A 22,160-nucleotide genomic window follows, 5' to 3' on the forward strand; every position below is an offset into this window, starting at 1 on the left:
TAGACACAAATGCGTACAGAATCCTTTTTATTTAACTTAATCATGTAGTACTGTAACTACTAGAAAAAAGCAGAGTAAGAGAAACTAAAAGAGCCTTAGCTTCAGCCATTCAAAATAGACAAAGGTTTTTTTTTTCTCATAATGTAAAGAATCCAGAGTATATCGCAACAGGAATAAATTCTTACAACAGAATATACAAAAAACATTTTGAATTTTTTTCATCTACTGATTCATTTTAATATAAACACAGGAATTTCTTTAGGAATAATTTATACACAGCAAGTCTTTATGTAATAAATTGGCCATGTTAATTATTGTTTTTTTTAATTTTTTAAAAAAACTTTATATTTTAAACAAGGTAACTTGGAAAATGTTGTGTTTGCAAATGCATTCAGTTCCATAGCACTTTCTAGTTTGATTTTTTTTAAAACTTTTTTTGTCCCAGAGGTAGAACAACTCTGGCCAGTCCTTTTTTTCCCCTTCAAACCTCACTGGTTTAGAAAACAGAAAAAAAAAATTGATTCTGAAGAAGGCAACAAAACTATCCAGAATCCTTCAGGTAAGAAGGGGGAAGGAACATGTTTGGAGAAAAGAAACAGGATCTTCGGTATTCTTGTTTAAATAATTATAATAAATAGGGGACCCTTTGATGGTCATTTAAACAAAGCTTTAATGTTGCTAAATATCTACATAAATTGTAAAGGCTGCATATAAAACTGCTTCTGTTTTATAAAAAGTGAGGAGGAATCGGTAAACACAGTTGTCTTTCATTCAGTGAAAACTATTGAAAATGGTCTTTCACCACACCATCTACTCTATGCAGTCAAATCCTTCAATCGACCTAAGCAACAACAGTAAAGCATGTACTTAAATAATGCAAACATCGTTCCAATCCCAAGCACCTTTACTTGAAAGCAAGTTACTTTGACTTCAGTGGGTTTTACTTCCAAAGAACTGTGTTTAGGATTGTAGCTCAGGACTGCTTAGCAGCAATACTTATTCTGTTTCCTTAACCAATGAGGTTTCCCCCCCCCTAACCTGTTAAATTTAACTGCACTCATACAGTAAAAGTGAAATGACCAGTTAGAAATGATCCCATCTATCCAGAGGGCTCCGGAAGACCAGGTTACTGAAGATACAGAACATATGCTGGGTTTACTCTGTACTGGTACACTAAGCTTGGGCAAGGAATGAGCCATGACCTCAAGTTGGTACAGGATCCATATTTTTTTTTGGCATATTGTAAAGCTAACTAGTAAAACCAGTATCCTTTTTAAAAAAACCCAAAAAAAAACCACTCGCATACCTGCTCAGACACACACACACACACACTGAAAAGTGCCCTTTAAATTATCTTTAGGCATTTATAAACTACAAACATTTTTATAAAAATTATTCTATGTACTTACAAAATGCAATGAAATATGTAATTAGGTTTGTTTTTGTTTTGTAAACCAATCTTTTGTCTGTCAACTGACTACCCGTAATCTACTGGACTTAAGAGCCCCATTGAAAATGTGAATGGGTTGCTAGTCAACGAAGGATACAAAAAAAAGAGATGACAACCACACACATGTAACACACACACGTTCCACATGCAAAACATGTAATGAAAGCCGTCTGGAACTGGCACAACTTTTACATCTCAGCTGTCCCCAACCAGCAGCCCCAATGCATACACAGAACTCCTCCACCCTCCTAGCGAGGGTTTCTCCATTTGTATCAACAGAAAGCACAGTGTCATAGAATGGAACTGCTTTCTATTAAAGTGAACAGAGAACTGTATGTATGCAGGAGCTCCACATTCACGTGGGGTTTGGGATCAGGGTAAACATGTAATAATGAGCAATGGTTCTAATTCTAATTCTGCAAGTTCCAAACAACAAAATTGTGAATCCTGGGCATGGAGGCTTTCAGAGTTGCACAGCTACTTTTGAAGTTCGGTCAAACTCTGTGTCTCTGTAGATTGGTGTTTCTGCACTACAACCGTTTTCACACACAGCCTTGTGTGGGTTTCCCCTGCAGTTTAGACAGACCTCATCATGGTTCTCAAAGTCTATGAAAAGAAATGTTAAGCACCTCAAATTCAGAACCAACTGGCCTTCTAAACTGAGATGCCATCTCAAACCACCTTGACTATCACCCAAGGGTTCTGTATCTTCAGCACCTCCAACCAAAAAAAAAAAAAAATTCAACCTATATGAATGGGCTCTCTTGTTGATTTAGTTTATCACTAACAATTTTTAAAAAATATTTTTTAAAATATTTGAGTTGCAGTATCTGGAGTTCATCACTGGTTGTTAAGAAGTGGATCGTCTGTGGCTCCCGCAACTTGTCGCGTAGCCCAGTGATTAAGTACATTGCTGACAAACAAAATTAAAGAGTAACAAGAAATTGTTACTGACTATTGGAATGGAAAGTTTTAATATAACTATATAGAAAAATTATACCAACAATAGGAGTGTCATTCATTCAGACATGGATTGTGCCAAACAACCCTCTGCTGTTCCCAGAGGATCTAAACAGCAGCATCAGCGATTACCAACTGCAACTTCACTTGGAAACTGTTCTCAAGGAGCAGAAGTATTGAGGAAAGGCCAACACTTAGCTGGAAGCCAGCCTGTTTTTATGTCTAGTTATTGTCTAAACAAGCTGAACTTGTTACTTGTTAACACTTCTGTCTTTATACAACTCCTTCCTTTGAAACCAAGAAAAGCTCACTATGATGGACTCTTGTGCCTGAACCACTTATTTGTGATGAGGATTTCTAACCACTAAGTCAAACAAAGATCACATGAGATGAAGTTCTTCTAGGGCTTAGTGATAAATTTTTAAAAAAGAATAGTATGTCACTGTGTCTGGACAGCATACAAAGTTATTACATATGAAACTGTTGATCTCAACAAAAATGTGAGCTTGTCTACACAGTCTTACTGGAGAATGGAAAGGCAGCCAACCTAACATCAACTTTTAAAAAGCATTTTGGGGAGGGGCCATCTGGGGGAATTACAAGCCCTAGCCAAATATCTCCCCCAAATAAATAGGTGAATAGGTCAGTGAGGTAGCCAAGTCTGTGGATGACACCAAATTATTCAGAATGGTGAAGGCTGAAAGGGACCATGAATACTCCAAAAAAGGATTTCTTTCTTCGTATTCAGTGAATGGCCAACAAGATGGCAAACGGACTGCAAATAAGAAATGTGGTATAGTTTTATTTAAAAATGGGTATGGTGTTGAGAAAGTTTTCATTTCTTCATACTAGAAAAACTAGGGCTCATCCAATTAAATTGACGAATAGTAGATTCAGGACACACACACAAATTCTTCACACGTATCTGATGGAACTTACTGCCACAAGATGCAGTGATGGCCAGTGACTTAGATAGCTTTAAAAGGGAACTAGGCACTTAGAGGGCCATGTCTATTTCCATGATAGCTAAACGTGTTCAGGGGCAGTTCACCTCTAAACTGCAATGGGTAAAATGGGGAAAAACAGTTGCTTCTTTACTAAAGACGAGACACTTGCCCAAATAATTCATCTTTCTGTCTTCCCCCAATTCAACATATTTCTACATTGGACAGTCACCTCTTGCTAGGTCTTCTGAGCTTACCATTAGGCATACAAATTGAATTTTTACAAGGGCGATTCAAACTCATATCAAGATCTAGGGAAAAAAAGCTTCTCCAACCCATGACAAAAAGAGGCAGTCTTGTGCCCATTACCAAGCCAACATTAAAATCACTAATGTTTGACATGCATAAATAATATTTACTATCAACAGAAGGACTGTATGAGAAATACCAGGTAGGTAAAGTGATCTGGGACACACCCACACACACAAAATACCAGTATAGAAAGAGCTGTGGATACCAACATGGAATTAGTTCAGATGTTGCGAGTGCAGAACACAATGGTAGAGTTGAGGTGGTTTGGTCCAGACAGGCTGCCGTAATCTCATGCGCCCACGTGTTCAGTCACACAACTGCCTTACACTTGAATGCTTCTGAAACGTATATTAAGATGGGCACTACAATATTAGTGTTCTCTCCTAATATTTTTAAACCACCTACATACAATTAAAAAAAAATAATAACTTGGACAGTTTTAACAAAACCCTCTTAGCCAGCTGAAAGATCTGAGGATCCCCACGGATTGTGGAGATGAATATGTGCAAGAGAGGAGAGGCCACCACTCGAATAACAAAAAGATCACCAGGCAGAAAAGTTTCTAATCAGTGAAATTAAAAGCAAAGGGGATCCCAAGGATTCTCAATCTCTCTAGCCCCACTGGAACTAGACAGCCGAGCTCTCTCAAAGGGACAAATGAACTGGTAATGTATCTGAGAAGCCTTGCGCATCTCAAAATATTTAAGCATTATTCAGCTACCATAAACAGTTCTTGCAGGGACAATCTGCCCTACTGGCGGAGGTGGGGGACAGCGATGATGTAATCTTCAAGGTAGGTGCATTTGGTTAATACTCCAATTCATAAACAAGAGAACCTGTTGGGAGAATCTGTCAACAGGTTGATCAGAATCAATGCCAACAAGACTTGCTTTGGGGTGTAGGAAAAGATATATCCTAACATTCAATTAATGTTTTTAAAGATCTATATAAAACAAGAGATAAAGCACAGAAGCATCTAATGAAAAAGATCTAAAGTTGATGATTTCTTGATTCAACTTTGCTGGATTGGCCCAAAGAACCATTCCATTTTTAGGTACTACTATGTTCAAGCATCCTTTTTTGGCTTGTGGTGTTTTAAGAGCACATCAACTTTGCCCTCGCCTCCATATACAGAAGTGTGACCTTCCAAAATTTGTGTATGGCTGGTACCTGAATAATGCATTAACAGATTCCTCATTTTAAACTCAAGAGAGAACTAGTAATTCATAGGCCAGAAGACGTGGTTCTGTAACGTTTCCATTGTGCTAGTCTTCTAGAGTTCACCAGCACAGTGTGCAAGGATATTCACCGCGCTGTTCTTTTCACGAGAACTTTTTAAAAAGAAGTTATGGATTTTAGTTTGAACGATCCCCTGAAATAATTGTTTGTCAGCCCTCTCTATGTCATGGAAACACAGGGTTTGGGCTGTTTTAAACACAGCATCTACCAACTTTTTAAGCGATCTTTTGGATTCAGTTATAGCCTCCCTTCTCCGAAACCTGGAGGATGTGGTTTGTACAATGAATGAGGTTACCAGTATTCAACAGTATATTGTCGGCTGCTGAGAAATGTGAGATGTATATTTTATATATACACACAAAAAAAAATTAAGAGTGAGGTAGATAAATGTTTGAAAAAAAAATTTAAAAACTGTCCCCCCGTCATAACTCAAAAACCCTTATCTCAGCATTTAAATTTAATATGGGGCACCTCTACAGTGATTTAAACTGATAACACAAAAATAAATAAAAAAAATCCTACATAGAATACCTTTTCTTTTTCTTTTTTTTTCTTTTTAAAGGGGAAAAAAATAAACTACAGGACAGAGGTGAAAAGATGATGTTGGGACTGAAGCTATACAAGCAAGACAAAAAAGCACTACAAACATATCTTATCTCCAGTCACATCTAGCAATTATATTTTTAATTCTTTGTTCTTACTCAAACAAACCGAAGAGAGAGAGAACAAACGAACACAGAACAATTCAACATTTCCATCCCAAAACAACCCTTTTTGCTGAAAGATTGGTGGCTGGATCAATGCTTTCTAGCCATTGGATTTCGTATTAAGGGACCCTTTGATTTCAGGCAACTGGGAACCGTGGTCTTCTCTATGCGGCTCCTCAGAAAGGCATTCGGCAACTCAATTCAGGAGCTCCTGTTTGGGGAGCTTGGTCTGACTCACCAGGCAGGAGCTTGCACACATACCTGCCGCTGTCGCAACAGAACACTTCGACCACGCGGTCAGCAGCTCGTCCAGTGTGACTCACATCTCTGTTTTGCTGCCTGCCTCCACTTGTAACCAGTGGCCGTTTTCGGGGGGGGGGGAACCTGAACCTACCAGCAACTCTCTTATGTGATTTGGTTAACTATACTGGCCACATCCTACTATCAGAAACATTCCACAACCTCATTACTGTCAGTGGAAAACAACAAAACACATGTTGTTGATGGGATGGAAACGTTAAACAAGGTTTCATTTTAAAATTAAAAAAAAACAAACTAATAATAAGGATGACCCCCAAAGCCTGGTATCTGCGGCTCAAAAGCTGTTACATCCCACAATTAAGATACATACGCATGTAGGTTTCTGTGTGCGGTTGTTTGAAACGCAACCTCAAAACGAAGTGTGAGCTGGGACGAGGCTATACATCAATGAATATGAACACTGAATAAGGATGAACTACAAAGAATGAACCTTCCCCCCCCCCCCCGCCCCCCGACCTGAGTTTGTATCATACCTTGCGCTGTAACAGACTTGGGTGTTGTATGGGCAAAAGGTGGTGAGGAAAACGAGAATATAGTTGTTCGAAGGGAGGAGATAGCCCTGGCCAAGACACACGAGAGAGTCTTACCAGCAGCTTATCCCTATCACCACCCCCACTTCACCTAAAGAGAGTTTTAACCCTGAACAGCCTAAATATTGTTCAAACAAGTAGCAGAAAGGGAGGGAGAGAGAGAGAGAGCGTGAAATAAAAGCAGAAATTATTTATAGAAGGCATTAAACAGTTCATGGCAAATCATGTTTCAGGTATCGCGTCTTGGGAAGGCGAGGACAGGCAAAAAAAATAGAAGTTACACATTAAAGTACAAAGCATAAGAAAATTTTCTGGGAATGGGGTGGGGGGTAAGGGGTGGCAAGGGGAGGGGAAAGGGTAGACCTGAAGATTTTTTTCATAGATTAAATCCACAAAGATAAACAAAAAAAAATAGCAGCTTTTTTCTGTACAGACATATAGATGAGTATCTGAACTGTAAAAAAGTTATAAAAGTGACACAAAAAGACATATGTGTATGCAATGATCCATGGTCTAACATAGAACTGCAAGACCTTTTTGAAGTCTTAGTAACAGAGAGAAAAGGTTGACAAAGTGTTAGATGCTTGAATCCATTTAATTGGGTATTCTCCTCCAATTTGTGTGTTTCTCTTAGTTGTTGGTTTGTTTGTTTTTCCACAAGCCTGCCAAGGACAGCAGGAACAACTTATGAAAATCCCTTCTGGTTTTGTCTGCCTTTATTTCCTTTTTGGAGTGCTGCTGAATTTCTGCACAAGATATCTCTTCCCCCACCCCCTCTGATTTGGCTCACCGATGCCTCTTTTGTCCAGAATTCATCTAAGGAGGGGAATATTTATTTAAACCTCAACAACCCCCTTACGTTCTCAATTGCATGAAGGAAAAAAATAATCAGGTTTTGTCCAGCTGAAAAAGATATCTAGCAATTTGATTTTTTTTTAATGCCAGTGTATGATTGAATCGAGTGTATTGGTCAGTATTTCATTTAACTGGAGCCTGTGATTAATTTGCTCCTTCTATGCCTACGAACAACAACAAAAAAATCCTAAAAGAAAAAGTTCCTCTTTTTTGGCAAAATTTGGCAGCGTTGAAAACTGTTAACAGCCTTGGACAAACAATGGCCCTTCTTTATTCTTCTATGTGATCCTAAAAAGATCAAGGAATAATATTAAAAATCCAGTCCTTTTTTTCCTTTGAATCCTCTTTTTGTTTTAACAACCTACAGTGTTAAGCAGGTACTTGCAAGGGGTAACGAAGAGCTGGCTGGCCTGCAATTTTCTCTGATGTGATAAAAAAGTGCCATACAGTTGAACTTCACGCAGATATGTTTCCCATTATGAAGCAGAGAGAAAGAGGAGAAAAAAGGGAGACACGCGTCAGATTCTCAAGTTTTGTGTTGCTATTAAGTGTTAACGTTAAGAGTTTTAGAAGGCTGACCGTGCGCCCCGCATACAGAGTTTCTTTTGCTGAAACCATCTTCTGCTTGCATATTGAAAAAAAAAAGTTATTTCAACTTCTAAATGAAGAGGAGTCTCCTGTGTGCAGCTATGACGGTTCTGAAGATCCACTGAGGTACAGTAGGCTTTTGAATATATTGTTATTTTTTCTTGCTTGCTTGCTTCCCCTACCCCCAAATACACACGTGTGTACGTATTTGCAAAAACCTGGTTCCAAAGGTCAGCAGGCTGAAGACTGGGGCAGAGGTAACGCTCGTTCGTTCTTGCGTCCCCCGTTCATGTGTGCGTAGGGCTGCCTCTCCTCAAAGCTAGCCCGCAAAACCACCATGCCGGGGCCGTTCTCTGCTTTGTGTCCTGAGTGTTTGTCCGAAGGTTGGAGGGTAGAGGAGGGGTCTAAAGGAATGCTCTCCATGTTCTCTGTCTCCAAGTCTAGCTCTTCCGTGTCAGGGGGCTTGTTCTCATCGCTGTAGAAGAAGGAGACCTCTTTAAAGGCTGGATCAAGCTCATCCTTGATACTCCCAATGATTTCCAAGAAGGAGGGTCTCATCTTGGGATTGTATTGCCAGCACATACGCATCAGCTCGAAACTGAGAAAGAAAGAGACATGTAAGTGTTACCACCCTCATTTTACGACAATTTTGGTTTTGCTACATTGGGTATGCTTGTCATGTTTCTGACACCTCAGCCAGCCAAAGATTTCACTGGTTGGGAAAAAAGGACAAGTCTAAATGCAGAAAGGGGGAAATCTTCAAGCCAGAACCCTGAGCAGAGCAGTTATAAGCTCCTGCCTTCCCCAAGAAACCAGAACAACCTGTGAAATCAAGATACAGACCCAGGATTTCTGTATCATTGCTGAAAGAGCAAATGTCTATTACTCAAGCAGGCATAAGATCACACAAGAACTTCCCAGAAACTCACTCTGGCTGCCTCTAGTACTGTGCAGCAAATGTAGAAACTGGAAGATGTTGATAGCTTTCTTCTCACACCATAAAAGTCTCCAACGGGACTACATACACCTCCCAATCCTCTCTACATACACTGTGGGATTGGGGGGAATTACAATGCACCAGGGCAGGCAGATAACCGGGGTGGGAGTATAGCCTCCTGGCTGGTGCCCTCGTCAGGAGCTCACGTTGTACAGAGGGTCAAGCATGCACTAGCACCATCAGTTCCTCTGCCGTCCAATGACTCATTGGAGGGCTGGTCTGAGGACTGTGGATCTAGGCAGCACCTAGGGCCATCAGCTCGGACGCTCTGCACCATGACTCAGGAAGAGGGAGGGGAGGGACCACCAACCCCACTCTTCCCTCAAGCCAGTCTCCAATCCTCCTTCTTCAGTATTTTGTTGGAGTTTGTTGCCAGGATCGCTGCTCTCTTAAGAGCACAGTCGGAACCATTCTGCTCTTTGGCAGGGCCAGAAAAACTGGAGACACCAGGAACGAGCCCCTCCTCTCGGGGATCAAAAGAGTCAGCTGACCCTGCTTCAGAGAGGAGGAGCTACGTTCCCAATAGTACAGACTGCCCCACTCCTGGACCACCGGAGAATTACATGTTATGAACGCGCAGCTTAATCTACACAGAGACATTACAAGATGTTCCTTGAACATAAGTACAAGAGAAAACACTTTAAAGGTAGAGCACAGGTCATATTTAACACTAGAGAGAATCCCAAAAACAGAAAAATTCCCTTCCAAAAGATGCTGAATAGTAAAGTAGGTTCTTTTAGCAAAAGAATACTAGTGGAATGTATTCAAAATACAAGATGATATTATAAAGACAGGATATTATAAAGGAAAAAACTACCATGCAACCCCAAAAATGCCATTTGGGGGCTTCTCCCTAGACAGCTGAAATCAGGAATTAGAAATTTAGTTAAGAGGTTATTGGCAGCTGCCCAAACAAGGATGCATTTCAAAGGCCAATAGTCTAGGTGCATAAAGCTGGTTTATTATGTAAGTGAACAAGATAACAGCAGTGAAATCTGGGATGGGAAAAGAAAATGCTGAAGAAAGCTTTATTAAGACTTGGCAGCTGTTTATTGTGCACTGGAACTCAATTAAACTGGAAGAGAGTGCTAAAGAGGAAATTCTGAGGTATATATGAATTTACCATTGATTACGTCATTTTTGATAAATGTTAAATCACCTGGTCTTAAATGTTTATGGTTGTGGGTTAGCTAATATTTGTGTGGTATTGTGCATCTAAAAATAGAACGTGCCCAGTACATAAGAGGCATAATGCTCGAGAAAGGAGTTTTCAACTAAAATGGTGTTATTAAAAATGGCAATTTAAACAAAAACATACATTTTTGGACCATATTCCAAACTAACACAAAGACTGTCACTATTTAAGAACAAAAATGCAGATTACAGCTCTGGGAAAAAGCATTATTGCACAAATGAACGTTTTGTTTTTAGAGAAAGCCGTCATGCAAACATGGAAACTGCAAAATGGCATTTTCCACTGCTTTTCCAACTTGCCCTCTTTTGAAACAAGTTCAGCTTGCTGCAGAAGACCTGAACAGCTTCCCTTCACTCACACCCTCACAACCAAGGAAAAAGTCTGTGACGTAAGTATCCATGATCCACTGCTATTACTTAACTGCTATTCTTCCCCAGCTGACTACTCTGTCTCTGACTAGAAGAATCAGACAAGGGCCAAGAACAGTGGATATCGGCTGGCTCTCTGCCTTGCGGCCAGGGAAGGGGCACTGCTGCAGAGATACCACAACCAGTGGAATGGCACATGTGACATCCGTGCCAGCAAGCCCACGTGACACTTCCTTTAAGCCATTCCAGAACTTCCCATAAAAGGAAGTTTTCTTTACCCAGGGGGATTACAGCCTTCACTTACACCGTCTTAGGAATGGAACACAGTCACTAAGATGAAGGGAGAATCAGAAAGCTGCTGGGAGCCACAGCTCTTATTTGCCAGTATGGAATTTGTGAAAACACTCCGCAGAAAGGAAAGGAGAACAGGAGCTGCTAACAAGAGCACATGTCCTTTTAAAGCTGAGTTTGTGTATGCCTCCAGCAATGCAGTTGCCCAACGAAGCAAACCTCTTCATGGCACAGAAAGGGCTTCACTCCATTAATAGTACATCAATGGTTTCCCGTGCATCTTTCACCTGACAGGCGGCATCTTGGGGAAAATGGCCCCAAAGGGGGCATGCATTCCATATAAAAGTGCAGCAAAATGGCGATACCCCCCCCCCAACCTTTTCCAGCAGCAGCATCACCAAAGAAGTTTTTGACAGCAAACACATCCCTACAAGTATATCAGAACCAGCCCTTAGTGACAAATATTGGAGGAATTGGAATGCCTGTGCTGTAATCAGTTGCCTTTAAAGGTGAATGTCCTCTTTACTCCACAAAGAATCAAAAACTCCTAACTGCATAAAAACCATCAGCAGCTTAAGGTCATTCGCTTGTAGATCTACAAAATAACCTGCTTCATTTAAAGAACTGTGAAAATGTATACATAACTGGCTATAAACAAACTGCAATTCTCATTTAAGCTGTAGGCAACGGTTGTCTGCCCATTCCACAATTCCCAGATAAGAGCCTCCAACCTTAAACCAACTACTAATATTCTTAAGTAGGCTGAGAAAGGAAGCTGAAAGAAGATTTGTTTAAAACGCGACTCTAAAAACGCACAAGGGAAAATACTTCTACTCCAGAGATCACCCACACTCTCCTGCATTACCGATTTATTTCAAAGCATCATTTCAGAGCCTGCAGAAGAGGAAAATAATGCAAGGGGTGGGAGATCCGCCTCCATGGCAACCTCCAAACAGTTTCTTTCTGCTGCCCAACCCTGGCCTTCAAGCAGCAAAAAAACCCCAGCCTTAAATTGTCACCTGACACCAGCACAACCCTCTGGCCAAATCATCTCTTTCCCTGAGAATCCTAAGCATCTGGGCCCCCTTAAGCTATTGCATCCCTCATGCGGGCCTCCAACAACATCTCTGAAGACAAGACACACCTATTTCCTTCCAGAAAAGTACTTTGAGAACCAGATTTGAGATGTGAATGAGCTTCGACCGCTGTCAACACAAGACTAAGTAACCGGGCCTGGTGGGAACTGACCGTCCCACGTGGCAGCAAAACTTTACTGAATGTCAAATTATGAGGGGGACAAAATTCTTCCACATTTTTTTTAAAGCTTCTAAAGGATCCACGGCGATTTTAATGACGTGTATGCAGCAGAAGGCAGACCAGTGCAGATCACAAGGTTAGTCTTCTAGTAATCCTAGTTCAGGGTAGTTTGAGAGTAAGAAATCACTCTAAAACTGCATTTTCCCTAAACAACTGTATCAGCGTATTGTCGAAGGCTTTCACGGCCGGAGAACGATGGTTGTTGTGGGTTTTCCGGGCTGTATTTTTGGTGCTCTGTCTTTTGGTGCTACACCTCTGAAGATGCCAGCCACAGCTGCTGGCGAAACGTCAGGAACTACAATGCCAAGACCACGGCAATACAGCCCGGAAAACCCACAACAACCAACTGTATCAGCCTCAATGCAGACACTTCAAATACATGCAAAGAGCTGTTTTAAACACACACACACACACACACACACACACACACACGAGATTCTAGGTGGGGTTACAAGGCCCTTTTTTACACTTAAAAGTAGTTTATGTACAGGATAACTTTATTTATTTAAAGTGTTTATTATCTACCTTGGGACACTAACAGTGGCTTACAACATAAACAGTTCAACAAACATAATAATATATAAAAAGACAATTTTTATTTACTTTATTTATATCCCACCTCTTTCCTCAATGGGCAGCCAGAATGACTCACATTGTTTTCCTCTCCTCCATTTTATCCCCACAACAACCCTGTGAGGTAGGTTAAGCCGAGTATGTGGCTGGCCTGAGACCACCCAGTGAGCTCCCATGGCAGAATGGGAATTTGAACCTGGGTCTCCCAGATCCTGGTCTGGCACTCTAACCACTAGGAAATGCTGGCTCTTAAAAATATAATTTAAAAACTGCCAATAAATAGAAACGTAACTAATTAAAGGCCCTGATGAATAAAACTGTCTTCAGCTGCCTCCTACATTTTGAGGAGGGAGGGGTACCAAGGCGCACCTCCTTGGGAAAGCTCCTTGGGAAACCCCAATTGCAGGGCTGCCACTGAAAATCAGATTTTCTGCCATTATCACTGCATACTGGTTTTATGTTATTTATTTATTTATGTCATTTATATTCCACCTTTCTCACTGAGACTCAAAGTGGATTACATAGTGTGAGATTAGTATAATCAGTAGCAAGGACAAGGGCAGGCATTTCCATACAGTGTAAAGAACATTTCCATAAACAATGTCATAGGGCAAATAAATACAAGTTTACAAAGACATAGTATTAGCAAGGATCCAATATGGGGTTGAAGAATTACTGAAACAGAACACAATCAATTCTAGGACTTACATTAAACAACATGAAGTACAGGTAGTATACAGGAGTACATATTTAAAGCAACAGATAATATGTAAGGCAACATAGTGGTGAAGTCTATGGTCTCTAACTCATTAGCGAAACATCTGGGACCCTTTCCCTACAATACCACCCTCCTAGCTGAGAAAAAAAGCCTTTTTGAATAATTCAGTTTTGCATTGTTTGTGGAAAGCCAGGAGCGTGGGGGCTCTCCTGGCCTCCTTAGGCAGGCCGTTCCATAGGGTAGGGGCCACCACAGAGAAAGCCGCTGTGCATATATACTTTTCTTAATGTCTACCCCTGCTCTTTGCAGCTTCAGGTATCAAGTAATTTGACTCTCTAAAGGCTATTTTCCATACCACCCCCTGCAACAATCTGTTGGGAAGATGCTCTTGCATTTCCTTGGCTCAGTATGTCCAGATCTTGGAGGAAAAGCCTCTGGGTTCTTGCTAACCCAAATCTTTATAACTTCTCGAGGAATTTTGTCTGGTTGATTTTCCTTCAAAGCTTTTATAAAATTTGTAAAAGGTCTCTGTTGCTGCACTCAGAGTGTGCATCTGGCTGTTTTTTGTTATTCTGATTGGCAACAGTTAGCTGCCTGCCTCACTTTGTAAGACTGTGGACCCTAGCAGTTTGTTTTTATTATAGTATTTTGTTATCTGTTGCGACACTGTGAACAGCTTCAGGAGGCTGTTGGGCTAATTGAGCAGGACAGAAAACTTAAATAAAACTTCTTATTGAACATATCAAAACGGTTATCTGAAGACCAAGTTTTAGGGGGTCGTAATTTCTCTATAGATGACCTACTGGCCTTAATTTTGGCAAGGAAAAAAGACTGTGATCCTTCCTTCTTATGGACTTTGCAGGCAATTCTGGACTAAGAGGAGGCCTTGCTCCAATCTATGATGGTACCAGTTCTACATACCAGCTGTGTAGTTTTACAACTGTGATGGAATTCAGCATCCCAAGACGTGGTCCAGTAGACCAACAAGACTTCCAGGGTATAAGCTTACAAGAGTCAAAGCTTCTTCGCCAGATATGAAAGCTAATACCCTGGAGATCTCGTTGGTTTTAAAGTGCTACTGGACTCGAATCTTCTACTGCAGATCAACATACCTGAAACTTTCCAAGAGGGGCTCACAAAAGGAGAGGAAGGCAGGTAAAGACAGGCAGGAAACTCCTGGCAATACTTACAGCATATCGGGGCAATTGTCGGGTTTCTCCAGAAGTCCACCCTCCATTACAAAGCGAAGAACTTGCTCGTTGGACATGCCTTGGTAAGGCTGTTCCGCTAGCGTGGCTATCTCCCACAGGACAACGCCAAAAGACCTGTAGAAGAAGCCTACATGTTAGAAACCATTTGAGCCAGACCAGGGTACCTCGCTAAGACAGAACCGACTCGCTCATATGTGCAGCAGCTTGTCTGCATCCCGTTAAAGGCTTCCCAGGCAACAGGAGGAGGGAGGAGGGAGACCGCATTACTGTGTATGTGGCTGTGTCAGTGTTGCTCGCTTGCTATTTGCTATTTCCAGGTCCGGCTGCTGCTTTCGTATTACTGTCTCGCTAGGCTGGATACCGGGATTCTCTGCTTTGATATTGGTTCTGTTGGGTTTGCATTTGCCCAGGGTTTTGCCTGGCATCTTTGAGTGACACTGGTTCTCTTGGGCTTGTAACAGTGTCCCTCGTTTCAGTTTGGTTCTGGTGGGATTCTCTAGCTTGACATTGGTTCAGGTGGGATTCTCTGGTTTGATGCTAGTTCTGTCAGGCTTTGTTAGTTCTGTTGGCATTGGGAGGCTTTTGGTCATTGGGTGCTGCTGTGTGTTTGGCTAAGGCTTCCTGTGTCCTGGGGGAAGCTCTGGATTCTCCTCCCATAGGAAACAACGGAAAGTGGCTCTTATAGCTTTATAAGAGGTTATAGTCTGACAAGGGGGGGGAATGTATGAATATATAATTGCTAAAATAGTTTGTAGATATGGAAACAGTGATAAAGCTAGGGATAAGTAGAAAGGCTTGCTATATTAATCAGTTACATAAAGAGATAAGATGAAATATTGTAGTAATAGTGGAATGAGGAGTTTTTCCTTTTTGATTATTAATTTTTATTACTAAGTGTGGAGGAGGAGGTGGGAGGCGCTAAGTATGTGTAGTATAGAGGAATAAAATATAGTAATGGGACTTAACAGTTGCCATCTTCATTGCTATATGGATAAATACTGAAAAAGATTAAGTTTTGTGCACTCTGTATTCTAAGAGTTCTTGTAGTGATAAGTTGCATATCTTCTTGACCTTAATAACTTTTCCCTCCCTCCTTCTTTCTTTTTGTATCCCTTTTTTTTTACTTTGATAAAATAAAATAAGAAAGTGGCTGGGGGCAGCTTGTTCAGGGGTCTATAGGTCCCTTTGGTCCAGATCACTTAAAACTTGGCAGGATTGATACCGCCAGCCCTCCAGAAAGACTTCCCCATAGGGAATAATGGAGCCGAATACATTTGGAATTCCAAATAAAACCCATATCCAAATACTATACTGGTATTTTTGAATCCAAATATCGGGAATACGGAATATATATGGTATTCTGGATACCCGAATCAAAATAATACCATTTTTTTAATGGACGCCCCTAGCTAAAAGTGTACTCCAAGAACATTTTAAGCCAGTGTGTGAAATTCACACGGGAGACTTCTGTGAAAATAGCACTATGCCTCTTCTGCACATAATGGATTTGGGGAGTAGCTACAGCAGCGGAGCCATATTGCTGCTTCCTCTTTCTAAAAAAATTAGACATGCAGATCCATGAACGGCTACAGAAGCATGGAAGATCAGAACGCTGGATGGGCCCACGGGGTATCCATTTAGTCTAGCACTGTTACGCACAGGTGGGGCTAGCAATATAATCCTAGGAAGCTGGCAAGCAGGACATGAAGGTCATAAACCCTTCAACTACCCTCCAGCCATTGGTTATACAGAAAGCACTGCCCTTGAACAGGGAGGTTCTGTTTGGCTATTGAAGCCAACAGCCATATATACTCACTCCCTGGTGGATTTGTCTGATCCCCTTTTTAAAAACTTAGCATGCCACTGATTATTCCCTGCAACAGATTCTGTATGTCAACTATGCACTATATGAGGAAGTGTTTGCTATTATATGTGGGTAACTGTTCCATTATTGGTAAGGGGGGGCTATATCTACATTCTCCATACCAATAGTAACTTCACAAGTGTTTATCTCCCCCCCCCCACCCACAAATAAAACGTTCTTTCTTTGTAGGAACCCCCCTGAATCATTTGGTTTGCTCCTCCCATTGCTACAAACTCTTTTGAGATGGAGCAACTTGAACACTGCCACTATGCTATAGGCACAGACCGCTTTAAAAGGGGACTAGACAGATTCATGGAGGAAAGAGTCTATCAGTGGCGACCAATCACGGTGACTAAAGGGAACCACCACATTCAGAGGCAGTAGGCCTCTGAATACCAGTTCCAGAAGGCAACAGCAGGAGAAGGTCTTAGAGCAGAACCACAAGTGACAAAAGGCACAGATTGGACACTTGTCTGCTTCCCTCAAGTTTTGATGGGAAATGTAGGCAACTTGGCGGAATGTTGGACAAGTGACAGTTGAAAAGTCCATTGGACAGCAGTCAGAGAGCGAAGCTGCGAGACCAGGATGCCTACATTTCCCATCAAAACTTGAGGGAAGCAGACAAGTGTCCAATCTGTGCCTTTTGTCACTTGTGGTTCTGCTCTTAGTCTCTATGCTCTGTTGTTGGAACTCCATAGTAACTGGTTGGCTGCTGTGTGTGGCAGGATGCTAGCCTAGATGGACCACTGGTCTGATCTAACAGGGTTTTTCAAACACAGCTGCACCCCAAATCCATACATGGCCTTCACCATATTACCTTTTCCAGGGGTCATTTTGTAGAAAAAGAGCTGGAGGAACTCATTAGCGTAACTCATTAGCATATGTCATGCCCCTTGCCGTCACCGAAGTGTGTCGTTAGCATAACTGATTTGCATATGCCACACCCACTGACATCACCTATCCTGTCTGTTTTGGACCCAATCCTGGCCATTCAGGGATGAAATTGGGCCCAAAATGGCAAAAAGGGACTGAAAATGGCTGAAAAGGGGCCCAAAATGGTCAGGATCGAGCCGCTGATGAGCAGGAGAGTGATCCTCCCCCTTCCATTCCATCACTCGTCAGAGGCCCGATCCGGGCCATTTCAGCCCCAATCCAGGCCGAAACACCCCAAATGGCTGAGAGTCAGGTGGGAGGGGCCACCTGTCATGTGACCTCTTTGGAGAACTACCGGAACTGCGTTCCTGCACATTCCCCCTTGAAATGAGCCCTGACCTTTTCTTTTCAGTCCCTTTCTGAATTTACCTTCACTTCTCACACACCGTAGCAACGGTAATGCACACAAACCAACAAAAGCAGTTAAGACAAGTTATTTAAAAAAAATGTTGTAGACACTGGAGGAAGGGATCGGCCATTTTTAACCCTTGACATCAAATAAGGGGCCCCTCTTTTTCACCTCTGCACTCTGAGCAGGCCATTACCCATCGTCAAAGGAGGGATAAGACAAAGAGCAAAGAATCCCATGAATGTGGCAGCCAGGCTGTGTTGAAGGACGATGGAGGAGCTCAAAGAACACAAGACCACTGGGAAGTACGGGGATGAAAAGTTCAAAGCATTCCCAGCATAACACTGTCTGGGATGTGCCCTCACCTCCAGCAAGGGGGTGTAAAACAAACTCCATGTTCACGCAACACACTCAACATTCCCCCTTCTGTGGAAGACTGTCACGGACTGGAAACCAACAGGTGCAGTAGCTTCCTGATGAATGCACCACACTAAAAACACCACTTTGGAAAACATTTCACATGTTACAGAGACAGGCCTTTTCTGATATGGAAATAAATCCTTATGCTTGGAAGAAGCAGCCAATGGAACTGTCTTTGACAAATCAGGTGTTTTTTAATGCCTTACTTGTCACAAAATTAAGGGGGGGACAACTAAACACAGTCATTCCTGCATCTGACGAAGAGAGCTGCGGTTCTCGAAAACTTATGCTAGAATAAAGTTGGTTAGTCTTAAAGGTGCTACTGGACTCTTTACTATTTTTCGACTACAGACTAACGCAGCTAATGCCTCTGGAACTATTCCTCTATGAAGGACTCCCTCTGTCCCCAACATTACATTGTTAATTTGTAGGAAACCTATGCAGACAGGAGAATAAACTTCTGCTTGATCTTGTTGACATGTAAAATCCACAGTTTCTTCCCCCATTACAAATGGTATTTTTTACACAGAGGGATATGAGCATAAAACTCCCCAACCACTAAAATGGAAAGTTACCTTCCCCTGGCTGAAGCCTGTATCACATTAAATACCTGCTTCCAACATGAACTGCAGCATCAAAATCAACCATAATTGCTCTTAGTAATCAGAATTTCAGTGATCTAAGGTCTGGAGTCAAATCACAACCTCTCCAACCTGACTACTGCTGTCTTGGCTGACTGTATTTATTTTTAGGCTGTCAAAGGAATGCAGAGGCAGAGGGGAGATCATGATCTGACCGAGCTCCTAAATAAGTCTTCCCAAAAGACAGGGCTACAGGCGAGCAACAGCTTCTCCCTTTCCCAGGAATTCTGCAAAGGGAAGCCAAGCAGTTTCCAAAATACACTCCTCTATTTAAGGAGCACAACTGCCAAACTCAGAGTTCCAAAATGCATCTCTGAGGCTGTGGGAAAATAGCACAGAAACAAAATGACACCGTTCTAATTTTATAGCTTTAAGTTATGTCAAAGAATGCATCCAGGAATTTCGCTTTTTAATCCCAGTTTCCCCATCACCACCAAGGTTTCCAGCTCTTCCCTCTGCTGACTTTGCAAAGAGATCGCTCTTGGATTTTTAAACCTGAGCCAACTTAAATGAGGTACAGGTGTTTGTTTAGATTTGCTTAGAGTGGTATCTGACGAAGGGAGCTCTGACACTCAGAAGCTCGGACCCTGGAAATCCAGCTAGTCTTTAAGGTGCTACTGGACCCGAATCTTGGAGGGGTTTTCGTTTCACAGACATTTCCCAGAGGAGCAGCAGCTCCAAAAGGGCACGCTAGCTTCAAAACTGGACTCAGCAATAACAATGGTAACAGGAAAAACCAGCATGTTCAAGAGTTTAAGAGATAGCAAAGGGTTGACTCTTCCCTGGGCCCTGAAACCTGATTATGGCTGAAAAGCACGTAAAAAATAAGCGTGGCTTAAAAAGCACTTGGGTTGTTACCAAACGTCCGAATGCGTCGTGAACACGCCATCCTTCAGGGATTCTGGAGACATCCAGCGAACAGGCAGCAGGCCTTTCCCTCCTTTTCGATAGTAATCGGTTTCATAGATATCTCTCGTCATGCCAAAATCTACATGGAACATAAAGGAACATGTGAGAATATTAAATAGATCCCAGGGAAGCATACTGAAAACTCTGCCATCAAGCCCTAAGCAATTCAGATTGGACAGATCTGTTCTATAATCCCACCAGGGCTCAAGGATTCTTTTCCTCCATTTGTACTACGAGCATCTTTTCAGCTCTGCTCCCAGAGAGGGGCACAGGCACAGAACTGGAACTCCACCCCACAAAGACTGGACATTTCGCTCCACTCATTTACCATTTCTGAAAACTTTGCCACACAGTACCCAATACATCAGGCCTTTCTACAGCCACACCGGTTAGAAATCTGCTAAAATGGTCAAGATGCTGAATTCAGCACACACCAACTGGCACACTGTGAAAAGGCACAGAACAGCAAAACAACAACTGACTCATGCCCACCCCTTTCAGTTCCTGCATCCGTAACGTGTTGGGACACAAAAGAGAGAAAACGCACCTCCAATTTTCACAGTAAAGTCTTCTGCAACCATGCAATTCCTTGCAGCGAGATCCCTGTGGACAAACTTGTTGGCATTCAAATAGGCCATGCCGTCCGCAATCTCGCCTGCCATCTGGATCATCTTCTTCAGGGCTGGAAGCGCCTGCGCTGGGTTGTTCTGGGGAAGGAGGTGGCAACAGGAACGTGAGTAGAGAAAGCAGCCTCTCCCCACCTTGGCAAGGAACTTGGAAAGGAGCTTTCAAGGCAAGCGAGGAGCAGAGGTGGTTCACCACTGCTTTCCTCTGCAGAGTCTTCCTTGGGAAGAGTGTCGACCCTGCTTAGCTCCTGAGATCTGGCTATATTGTGATGTCCCACCCTGCAACCCTGCCCGTTAAAAAACTTTGGTGGCCTCACATGCCCGTATGGATGAGTCCATTTCACTGGGACCACCTTGATTATCTGCATGCGGAAGGATGGCCCGATGAAATGCTCCCCTCAAACACCTGAGCCAAGAAATCTGGTCACTGTCTGCACATGACATGAAATGATTGGAGTGATGCATGAGAGGGAAAGAACTGGAGGCATTCTCTTCCTTGCGTCCTCCAACACAGCTGTGTGCTACTCCCTCCAAAGCCCCTTCCAGGCCCGAGTTGTGTTGAGGTCTGTTTTCTTTTCCGTTCCAGGGAGAGAGGTCCTTTGCTTTACAATCAAATTTTAATGTGTCTTGCACACAACCGCCAGATGCTTCCACTGTGTCATTGTAAATTATTTACATCAGGAACTGTCCGCCATGAAGCCAAGGGCCAGGGAGAGCAGGACAGAGGCACCGCTAGCCATGATTTCAGAGCGCCTTCGTTTCCTGCAGCCTCTGGGTTGTGCCTACCCCCATTTGGACTTTGCAAATGCATGTGGGTGGCTGAAAACGTTCTGCTGCCAGGGTGAATGCTAAATGCCGGGGAATGACTAAATATTAGTGTTTGTTCCAAAACAAAGGGGAGCGGCGCGTAGCATTTAATTCATGAGCAATTTACATATCTGTGTGTGTGTGTGTGCGTGTTCCAGATGACCATGTACGGCGGCGGGTGGAATAGAAACTTCCATTTGAATGTGAACGGCAAAGTTAGAAGCACGAGGGTGAGAAAAGGAAACCAACTGTAGGTGGTTCCTTTGCTCCAAGGTTTGCAAAGCACAGGACTATTTCCTTAACGTTCGTGGAAGTACAAAAGGAGAACTCCGCTTGAGCTGGTGTGCATGAAGCTACCTTATGCAGAGCCAGACAACTGGATTATCAAGCTCAGCTTTGTCTGCTCTGACTGGTGGCAGCTCTCCAGCGCTTCAGGGAGATGCCTTTCACATCAACTGCTACTCAATCCCTTTTTAAAATGGGAGGTGTTAGGGATCGAACCTGGGACCTTCTGCAGGCAAAACAAGAGGCTCGACCACTGAGCCACGGCCCCTCTCCCATAGATCATAATGATTTAATCATACCTAACTCTAGTTTGTCACTAATACTATTACTTAACCTTTCCCGAGTTATGAGTACTGGGTTTTTTAAAAACTAAGCTCTCCCCTTTTCGCAAGGCATTTCGGTTCCATTCCCCTCCCCTCCCCACAAAAGCTCTGCGCCACCACTGCCAATTTGGATGCCTTTGGCTGGAGATGCCTCTGCTGATGTTCTGGGCAGGCCACTAGTTGCCCATGTGCTCTCTCTAAAGAAACAAACAGGCGTGATATCTAGTAATCACACAGAGAATCAACAGTGGAGCATCCACCTAGATATCTAGGTGGATGCTCCACTGTTGATTCCCCATGTGCTCCCTCTGGCAAAACCAGCCTTCTTCTCTGCCTTAAAAGTTGTCAACGGCGCCTTTTTTCCTCTTGGTGATAGTTTCAGGTGGATAGCTATGCTGGTCTGTAGCAGAGCAGCAAGATTCGGGTC

The 22,160-nt window shown here is 42.5% G+C and overlaps 1 protein-coding gene across 1 annotated transcript in view; it reads right to left on the reverse strand.

Moving 5' to 3' along the window:
- Positions 1 to 10: 10 nt before the first annotated feature.
- Positions 11 to 22,160, reverse strand: part of IGF1R (insulin like growth factor 1 receptor) — a 192,476-nt gene continuing 170,326 nt past the window's right edge. The window contains exons 18-21 of the mRNA XM_055002168.1: positions 20,240 to 20,399; positions 19,642 to 19,771; positions 14,556 to 14,690; positions 11 to 8,504 (exon numbers count right to left, since the gene is read on the reverse strand). Of these exons, the coding sequence (XP_054858143.1) occupies positions 8,138 to 8,504; positions 14,556 to 14,690; positions 19,642 to 19,771; positions 20,240 to 20,399 (792 nt within the window). The 3' untranslated portion in view covers positions 11 to 8,137. The remainder of the gene's footprint in view (positions 8,505 to 14,555; positions 14,691 to 19,641; positions 19,772 to 20,239; positions 20,400 to 22,160) is intronic.

Source organism: Eublepharis macularius, chromosome 18 (assembly GCF_028583425.1).
Source record: "Eublepharis macularius isolate TG4126 chromosome 18, MPM_Emac_v1.0, whole genome shotgun sequence".
Taxonomy (NCBI): domain Eukaryota; kingdom Metazoa; phylum Chordata; class Lepidosauria; order Squamata; family Eublepharidae; genus Eublepharis; species Eublepharis macularius.